Genomic DNA, 10,315 nt, shown 5'->3' with positions numbered 1-10,315 from the left:
CATAAAATTATTTTCGTTGCTACTTCATAACTGTAACGTTGCTACTGTTATGAATCGTAATGTAAATATCTGATATGCAGGATGGTCTTAGGCGGGCGACCCCTGTGAAAGGGTCATTCGACCCCCAAAGGAGTCGCGACCCACAGGTTGAGAACCGCTGGTAGGCTTATATGCCTGCATACAAGTCCTTTGGTTGATCTCTCCCCCTGACCCCCACCCTCCCCTACCTTCCTTCTGAGGTTTGACAGTCTGATCGATGCTTCTCTGTCTCTGGATCTGTTTTTGTTCATCAGTTTGGGCTTTGCTCTTGGTATGGGCCCCTCGGTCCTCTGCTCCGTGTTCTCTGTGTGACTCCTGTTGTATTCCAGGCATCATGGAGAAAAAAGGCGCCTTTCCCCCCTGACCTTAAAGCGCATTCTCCTGCTTGTCAGTTAATCTACACAATGAGGCGGATGGCCCTTTCCTCCATCTTTAGACAGGGTGAGGGAAGACTGTTATTAGGAAATGACATTTTTGCCGAAACCTGAATAACATGAGAGCTAATAGGGAAAGGTTTGGGAAGGAGTTGTAAGCAGAGGGAGAGCTAGGACTTTGTTCCTTCACTTTGTAGCTGGAGCTACCAAATAAGGACAGGAGTGTAGAGGAGGATAAAAAGTAATCAGGGCCCAGATACAATCACCACAAGTGATTTGGAGTTTATTTTTAGTGAAATGTAAATGTCCCTTTGAGGACTTCTATCTTGCCTGAGGCGATTTCCTTTCCCGTAAGCTTGCAGAGCTAGTCCCCCTTTGCTCAGGTATCTCTTCATGAACCCTTTCATATTTGGTGGTTTTGGTGGAGTCCACCTGCATCATATCAGCTTTCTCTCTCAGGGACACCCAGCTCCTCTCCTCCTTCCTTTTAAAGTTTCCAGGCCCATTTCCTCCTCTTGTCACCCTTGAATGTAGCTGTCTCGCTGCTGAAGGTTGTAGGAGCGGGATGGCGGATGGCTTCTGAAACTCATGATTTCTCTTCCCCCTTCTCAAGGAGACCATCCTCACTGTGCCAGGAACACTTCACACACACATCAGTTCCACAAAGAGAGAAGAGGGCCATCTCTCTCAGCCCGTATCCACACCAGAACAAAACATTGTGTGACACCATCTTACACTGAAAAATCTGACAGGTTTTGAAGCATAGCTCTGAAGTGATATTATGACAGATTCCACAGAAGTGCTTTAGACTTGCATAGTCTCCCCGGTGTAAAAGAAAAGTAAATTTTGTTTTAAACTTAGATCAAAACTGATACAGAATTTAAAAGACAAGTGGCTTTGAGGTTGAAAACACAGGGTGGGATTAATTCGAATCTGTAAAGCTTCTTTCATCTTGTCTATAGACCATGCTGTCCATTCAATATTTCACTTAATGAGATATCTGATTTGAGGAGTACACCCTTCTGTCTTTACCTTTTATATCTTGGCCACGCTTGGTCTCTCTGTATCTGTCTCTATATCATTTCTGCAAAAGCTAAACCTAAACCACCTTTTTCTCTAGCAAATTAATTAACTTGGAAAGAGTTTTCTTATTTCCTTTTTCTTTGTTCACTTGAAAATGTAATTAACCTGGAACCCAATAAGCCATGGCTCTGAATTTTAACACTTAAATATGCTTTCATTTTTTCCAACAGATTCATCTGAACTGTATGTTTCTCAAGTCGTGCAGCAAGTTTTCTTGGAGATAAATGAAGATGGCAGTGAAGCCGCAGCATCTACCGGTAGGACAATGGGCTTCACAACAAGCTGGGAGGAAAGATTGGGGGAGGGGGCAATGAGCATTAGGGGCTGGCATTTTTGCAGGACTTTGATCTCATTTTTCATTCCTGCTGTCTAGAACTCCATAGGACACAGAAAGAAATTGATTGTATAAGGTGTTTATGCATCTCTGCCATAGCTTAATGCAAATGGAAGGGAAGAGATTTGATTAGGAGTTGAGGCCCATCTATTGATATGTGTTTATTTGCAAATTGGGTTACCTGTCAATTAGCAGATAGGATATGCAGAGAAAACTTTAGATTCAAATATAAAATCATTGTTGTTCAGGAATGCTCACTCTTATATAATTGTATTAATTTCATTCTTCCATCCCACCAAGTTAGTCTTTTGTCACTGATTCATGTCATTATCTCCATGCAGTGGTTCTTGAACTTAGCTGCACAGTAGAATCACCTGGAAAGCTTTTTAAAATCCTGTAATCCTGTGTCCAGTCCAAAATAATTGAATCTTTGTGTCTGGTGATAAGATCCAGGCTCCAGCATTTTCTTAAGTTTCCCTGATTGTTTCCAATGTGCTTCCAGGTTTGAGAACTAGTGTCTGCAGAGGCTGGCAGCCTATATTTGCTATTGCAAGTGTAGTGCATAGACCAGCAGCATCAGCATCACTCAGGAACTAGTTGGACATGTAGAGCCTCAGGCCCATCCGGTTGGCATGGCTCAGTGGTTGAGCATCGACCTATGAACCAGGAAGTCACAGTTTGATTCCCAGTCAGGGCACATGCCCAGGCTTGATCCCCGGTGGGGGGCATGATTCTCTCTCATCATTGATGTTTCTATCTCTCTTCCTCTCTCCCTTTCTTTCTGAAATCAATACAATTTTTTTTTTTTTAAAAAAAAGAACCTCAGGCCCAAGTTCAGACCTACTGAATCAGAAAAATGCAAGGTCTCCAGGTGATTTGTGTGCACATTACAGTTTGAAAACCACTCCTCTATGATATATTTCTTTGAACAGATGGAAGTTTGAATAGTAACTATGATGTATATAAGAGATACTTAAAAATAATAAGGAAAAAACCTTAAATCCAATTAGAAATGAAAAAAGCAACTTTAACAAGTCCCTCATATGTCTATTTTAATTTTTTTGACTATTTGGGTTCTAACCAATATATAAAAGATATGTATTATTTAAACTGCCACATTGATAAATTTTTACAAGTTTATATATATCCTTCCATATACTAGAGGCCCTGTGCATGAAAATTTGTGCACTGGGAGAGTCCCTCAGCCCGGCCTGTGCCTTCTCACAGTCCAGGAGTCCTCAGGGGATGTTCTACTGATGGATTAGGCCAGCTCCCTCTCCGGGAGGCAACTGGGCCAGCCAATCAGGGGATGGCACCACCCCCATCACCCCACTGCTGCCGCCTGGCCTCCCTCTGCAGGGGAGGACCAGACAGGCAATCAGGAGATGGTGCTGCCTCCATCACCCCACCATTGCCACCTGGCCTCCCTCTGCAGGAGGTGACCAGATGGGCCTATCAGGGGATGGTGCTGGCCTCTCCCATAACCCCTCCGCCACACCCCCATAGCTGTTCCCTCCCTCTTCCCACTGACATGCGCCTTGGCTTGCCTGGCACCACCTGCTTACCGGCCCCGCCCCCCACTGACTGGTCATTCTGCCATTTGGCTGATTTGCATATCTATAATAATAAAAGGGTAATATGCTAATTAGACCAGAAATCTTCTGGACATCATTCCAGACATCCTTCCTGACAATGCTGGGGCCAGAGGGAAGCCAGCTGGGTCTTGGGTGCCTGCAGGCGGACGGAGGAGGGAAGCCCGGGTCCCGGGTGCCAGAGGGAAGCCAGTGCTGGCTGCTGGGGGAAGGAAGGCCTACTCTTGCATGAATTTTCGTGCATTGGGCCTCTAGTAGGATAATAAAAGCCTAATATGCTAAGTGTCTGGTCATTTGGTTGTCTGTTCACCCAATCAAAGCATAATATGCTAATGATATGCTAAGACCACTCAACTGCTTGCTATGACATGCACTGACCACCAGGGGTCAGACAGTCAACTGGTCGACCAGTCACTATGACATGCACTGACCACCAGGGGGCAGATGCTCTGACGAGTACGTTAGCTTGCTGCTGGGTTCTGGCCAATTGGGACTGAGTGAGCTGGGCCGGACACACCCTGGAGCCCTCCCACGGTCCCTCCCTAGCTGGCCAACCTCCCACGTCCCTCCCTGGCCCTGATTGTGTACCAGTGGGGTCCCTTGACCTCGTATGCACCCTCTCGCAATCTGGGACCCCTCAGGGGATATCGGAGAGTCAGTTTTGGCCCAATCCCACAGGCCAGGGACCCCACTGGTGCACAAATTTGTGCACCAGGCCTCTAGTATACATAGATAGATAGATAGATAGATAGAGATAGATAGATAGATAGATGTAGATGTTGATGTAGATGTAGATATAGATATAGATATAGATATAGATATAGATATAGATAGATAGATATGAATTTCTTAAATAATTTGTAATGTAGTATCAACAGGTTTTGACATCTGGGTATGACACACTGCAGTCTCACTTTGTCATCTCCTGAAGGATTTTGCATTACTGTATTCAAGGAACTTACATTGGAGGGGATATAATATTTCACTTCTTGGAAAAATCAAAAGTTTGCATTGGTATGAAGTTACTCTCCATGTAGACACATTTTGCAGCTGCTTTTACATAGAACCAAAAGAGTTATTATGGATCATTACCTAACCCTTTCATTATATTGGTGAAAAACAGGCCCAACAATGTGAAGTGGCTTGCCTGAGGTCAGACTATCAATTTACAGCAGAGTTTGAACTGAATCAATTTCCTAACTTCATGCTCAGAACGCTCTCTGCTATTGTCCACTGGCTCTCACTTTAAGTCTAGAGTTCTCTAAGAGACTGTAACAATCAGCAGTAACCCTAATGTGTTTTACCTCAGAACAGTCATCGGGAGTATGTTAACTTCCAGGCATCTGCTCAGGGGTTGCTTAAGAACAAAAAAGTTTGAGTATTCACCCATGAGAATACTATACTGACTGTGCTTTTCTGATTATCTCTTTAATTCAGACATGGGCCTGTATTCCTTGGTAATTTGGGCAACAGAGCCCTGATCATCCGATAGGGCAGTACTATGAATTTCATGTTGCTAAGTTTATGTTTTATTGTGAAGCGGATCAGAATATGCCACCCCAAAACATGCTACTTTGGCAGAAATGTTATTTTAAACTGAAGGCAATTGAGAAACAAGGGATACCAAAAAAGCTCTCTACATGCTCTAATCTGCCTAAGAGCAGGGCATAAATTGCACCTTTATCACAGGAGATGGAAATTGGCAGTAAAATGAGTCTATATAACAAGCCTTACTGAATAACCATTATCTACCATTAATTTCCTCCATATATTTATCTTTTCACAACTTACCACCCCTAGAAGTCCAAACCTTTTTTTCTTTGTCTATTCACTTCCCCACAATTTACCACCCTTTGTAAGTATGGTAGCACTCAAGCCTAGCCACTTTTTTGAGTATTTACTTCTTTTCTGTAACATTCCTATGTGGATAAAAAAATAAACTATGTCTTCTGTTACTCTGTTTTTGTCAGTTTAATTTGCACATCCCAAACAAAGAGTGAAGAGGAACATTTTGGTGTTTTTTTTTTGTACAATTGTTTTTCAACTCTAAAGCCATGGTATATATTTTTAAAATTATATTTTCATAGGTCTAAAAAATTGTACAAAGTCATTGTATTATTAGTAAAGGAAACATCTGAATTGAGTGTAGACATATTTAATCTATAAAGAAAAAATCATTGTATTATTAGTAAAGGAAACATCTGAATTGAGTATAGACATATTTAATCTATAAAGAAAAAATTCAATCACTCAAATTCACCCATTCTAAACATTGACAAATGATACAATAGAACAGCATGGTATAAATTATCATAGTAAATAATTGTTAAGGCAGCAAATCTCTGCTTCTAATCTCATAATAAAACCTCCCTACACACTGACAGCACAAATCCTCCTAGCTCACAGAATAATTTTGGGAAGGTAAGTTAAAAAATAATTAAACTCAGATGTGATTACACAAGCCTGAAGAATAGAAATAAAGTGCAAACATATCTGCACAGGAATTAGACTTGAAACCTTATAAGAATAAATCATATAATGTAAATAAAAACTGAGCAGAAAATTACCATTTAAAGATGAAATATTTCAACTGCTTTCACTAAATTGAATCCAGTATCTGGATTTCTTCTTCGTTGAGCATAAATGTGAAGTTAGAATTAGTCCCTGAATGATCCAATATTTATTCTTCTGCTCTTTGGCTTTTAAATTTATTTCAAACTTCTCTGCATTTAGAAAATGGTAATTTTTCCACATGTTAACTCCTCAAACAAGATAACCTTCCCTGTCTACTAGAACATAAAGTATTATGGATATATTTTCTTTTAAAAGTTTCTTTACTGATCTTTTAATGTGAACATCTAAATAACTGTTGTCTCTGTTTTGTAGGAGTACAAATCCCTGTGATCATGAGCCTGGCTCCAAACCAATTTGTAGCAAATCATCCGTTTCTGTTTATTATGAAGAATATCCCAACAGGTACCTTTTTGAGAATTTCCTGGGGGAACTACTTAGGTTAAATGGACGTATTCCTAGATACCAATTGTAATCTACATACCTGAACCACTTATTCTTTCAATGGATATCTGTTGAGCACCTGTTTTTTTACCAGATATTCTATTTTATGAGATGTCAAGGGCTTAAAAATAGGGCAATGGTAATAATAACTGCCAACATAGCTGTTATATGTGCTAACCATTTCAAATATCTATTTCTAAATCTCTCATCATTCCAATAGGTTATATATTTAACTAATAAAGACATAGTAGCTTGAACAGAGGTTATGTAATTTGTCTAAGTGGCAGAGAGGGACTAGGACCTGTTTGTCTTGGAAATCAACTCTCTACGATGTTTAAAATAGTAGAAATCAGGAGTTGCAGAGTTGTGAAAAGTTTCAGAGGTAGATTACAAAAAAATAAGTGAGACCAGGTATAGGTTTTGAGTGGGTGGGAGGGGTCAAACATAATTCCAAATCTCTAATTTGGTCCTTTGGTTGATAATGCAGTTAGGTGAAAAAGGTAGAGGTGATAGTAGAGGATTGGATTGGCATTTGACACAATGTCAACATATGAACATGCAGATTGTCTGGGTAGATGTTTCTGTACTTTCTCTTGAAAAGGAGAGGTCAGGAGTATGATACAGTGAGGGAAATTTTTTTACATTTATTTATAGTTGGGACTCCAGTCCATGTGAAGGTCATAAACCAGAGAAGAGCAGACATCATTGTTTATTCATTCCTGTATCCAGCCCAGTATTTGGCAGAGTGCCCTGCACACAATATTAGTGTCCCTAGAGATTGAGAGTATGAATTTGGGTATCAGACCTGGGCTCAAGTCCCAGCTCAGTTAACTAATAGTTGTAACACAATCACTTATACTTTCTAGGTCCTATTTTTCTTATCTGCTATACTAGAGGCCCCATGCAAGAATTCGTGCATGGGTGGGGTCCGGTCGACCGGCCCCAGATTGGGGTGGGGTGGGGTGGGGCCAATCAGGGGCAGGGCTGGTCAAGTGGAGGGGCTTCAGGAGGTTTGGGGGAGGGACCGATTGGGGTGCCCATCGGGCCGGTTGGCTGCCACAGTATGTCATAACAACTGGTCCTTCCGGTCATTGCAGTTGTTCCACTGTTCTAGTCGCTTGGCTTTTATATATATAGATGAACATAATATTAGTACTCATCTCATAATGTTAAATAAGAGGACATATGAAGCCTATAGCACTGTGCCTGGCACATAAGTATTAAGTATGAACAAATCAATAAATATAATTGAGTGAATAACCAAATAAAGAAAGGAAAATGAAAAAAATTTATCTGTATAAATTGCTTTACACGGACAGGAAACATTTAATTTCAGAATCTAAATCTGCTAGATTAACTAAATCTGTTAGGGATTCTGATGTTATTGGTCCTTTAAAGGATATGCCAGTCTCTTTAAAAAATTGTTTTTTATTGATTTCAGAGAGGAAGGGAGAAAGAGAGAGAGACAGATAGAACATCAATAATGAGAGAGAATCATTGATTGGCTGCCTCCTGCACACCCCCTACTGGGGATTAAGCCTACAACCTGGGCATGTGCCCTGACCAGGAATCGAACTGTGACCTCCTGGTTCATAGGTTAATGATCAACCATTGAGTCATGCCAGCTGGGCTCAGTCTCTTATTTTTAGACTCCATGAAACTAACGTTGAGTGACCCTTCTGAAGGCTTTACCTTGGGAACAGTGGAACAGTTAGATTTGCTGAACCTGCATGAGCACAACTGCAATTCCAGTAGTAGACGTGTCAGTGTTCAAAGATATTCCGAGTATGTCATTTGATCCATACACCTTTGACCTTTGGATAACTCTAATTTCTTACAATTAGTATACAATTATTGAGTATGGAGAACAGAATGAAATGAAGCTACATTGAGCATCGATGAACAAGAAAATGATGGCATTTAGAATAGTGATGTTCACCCTCTATTTTCTAAGCTGATGACTAAGGCCATGAAATAGCCATCAGTTAAAAGGCAGTGACATTCAAAACCCAAAATAAAGTACTTATTTATTTATTTGTGATAGGGCTTCACACTATCAGACCTTATGACAATTTCTACTGTTTTATGATCTTAATTGTAATGAAACTTTCTAAACTGGGGTTCCTCCCTTAAAGTATTATTTAAAATAAATGGCAACTCATTTATTGGGGCTGTAAATTGTTGCCATGTAAAATGTAGAATGGGCTATTATTTTAAGACAATACACATTCAGAGATTTATTTATTTTTCTCTCACAAGTGAACTAAAAAATTATTTAGATTAACAAAAATGACGACTTTGCATAACATAGTAGACTACTAATGCTCTAACACAAAATATATTCATTTAACCATTTCAGAAGTATGAGGATGAATGACTTTAGACTTAGTACAACCAAATTTTATTTAAATTTAAACATTGTTTTGAGTCAAACAGTCCTTTTGTGCAAAATCCATACATTATTTGTATCTTTCTATCCGGTTAGTTTTATATTTTAGTATAGTCTTTCAAAGCTCTTACTAAGCTGAACATCCAGGGAAATAAAGAATTTTTTTTTATTCTTTTAGGCTGAGGGGCTGAGGATATAGGACAGTTTTAGAGACTTTCAGAAAGGAATTGTGAAACATGTTATATGAAATGTGTCATTTCTGAGAAAGTAGTGAATTATGATTTTGAAACTGACAGTATTACACTGGTTAGAATTCTTTCAGATCTTGAGTTGAAAGGAGAAAAAGACTGCATGGTATTTATTAAGAATTCTTTATTATTTTATGCCATTAGCAATGCTTATGTTATTGTATTTTAATATTAGGAGGCACAAGTTGTTTCTGTCTTATGTAGATGTTGTATAAATATGATAATCAAAATTGGGACACCTCTTTAAGAATGGGCACGAGGAGAAAAATGGAAACAGTAATGATTTCTGCTTCATCCTGTCTCTAAATGCATAGCTATTATGTCAAAAGAGATTCCATTAATCTTTCTGATTTAGTAGTGAGTAGATGGGTGACTGCCTGAAAACTTAATTCCAAATGTGGTTCTCCTTGCTCAAAGAAACAGATTGAAAAGGCTGAGATAAGTGGCTTCTATATAATGTCTTACACTTCTGAGTGTTTAAAATTTTAAACAATATCTTCAGTTAGGAATTTCTATAAAAGTTACTTTAAAATTTTCTGAAGAATTAATCTGGATATGCTATAGAATCATAAAGATACAAGAGTCACTGATGATTCCTATTGCGACAAAATATCCTGGGAAAAATTAATTATGCATCCCTACCTACCTGAAAAATAGAAGTATTAGTTTTCTTTATTTTTGCAGAACTATTTTGAGATTTTTTAATTACTAATGATTATAATTTATGAAGGTGTTATGAATTATAATTACTCATAAAAAGAAGAAAATGTCTGCTGGAGACTTTGTCTATTTTCATGTTTTGGGTTCTCCTAAGGGTGTGTCAGTGTTTGGACTGAACAGTAAAGAGTGAAAAGGGGCTCTCTCACTATTATTCCAAAGACATTTTAATGTACTTTCAATCAGCTTTAAAATTATGTAAAAATTATTTTATCACTTTTGAAATTATCCTTTATTACATACTAGAGGCCTGGTGCACAAAAATGTTTGCACTGGGGGGGGGGGCGGTTCCCTCAGCCTGGCCTGTGCCCATTCACAGTCCAGGACCCCTTGGGGGATGTCCACCTGTCGACTTAGGCCCACTCCCCGGGGGATCAGGCCTAAGCTTGCAGTCAGACATCCTTCTGGCAGCCAGGGAGCCCTCGGGGGATGTCCGACTAAAGGCTTAGGCCCCCAAGGGATTGGGTCTAAACCGTTAGTTGGACATTCTTAGTGCTGCCACGGAGGTGGGAGAGGCTCCTGTC

The 10,315-nt window shown here is 39.6% G+C and overlaps 1 protein-coding gene across 1 annotated transcript in view; it reads left to right on the top strand.

The window, feature by feature from the left end:
- SERPINI2 (serpin peptidase inhibitor, clade I (pancpin), member 2) overlaps positions 1-10,315 on the top strand; it is a 33,777-nt gene that overhangs the window by 21,447 nt on the left and 2,015 nt on the right. The window contains exons 7-8 of the mRNA XM_005886540.2: positions 1,667-1,753; positions 6,309-6,398. Coding sequence (XP_005886602.1) covers positions 1,667-1,753; positions 6,309-6,398 — 177 coding nt within the window. The remainder of the gene's footprint in view (positions 1-1,666; positions 1,754-6,308; positions 6,399-10,315) is intronic.

The sequence above is a fragment of the Myotis brandtii genome, unplaced genomic scaffold (assembly GCF_000412655.1).
Source record: "Myotis brandtii unplaced genomic scaffold, ASM41265v1 scaffold99, whole genome shotgun sequence".
NCBI classification, from domain to species: domain Eukaryota; kingdom Metazoa; phylum Chordata; class Mammalia; order Chiroptera; family Vespertilionidae; genus Myotis; species Myotis brandtii.
The sequence above is the reverse complement of the archived record's forward strand: the minus strand, read 5'-3'. Positions and strand labels throughout refer to the sequence as shown.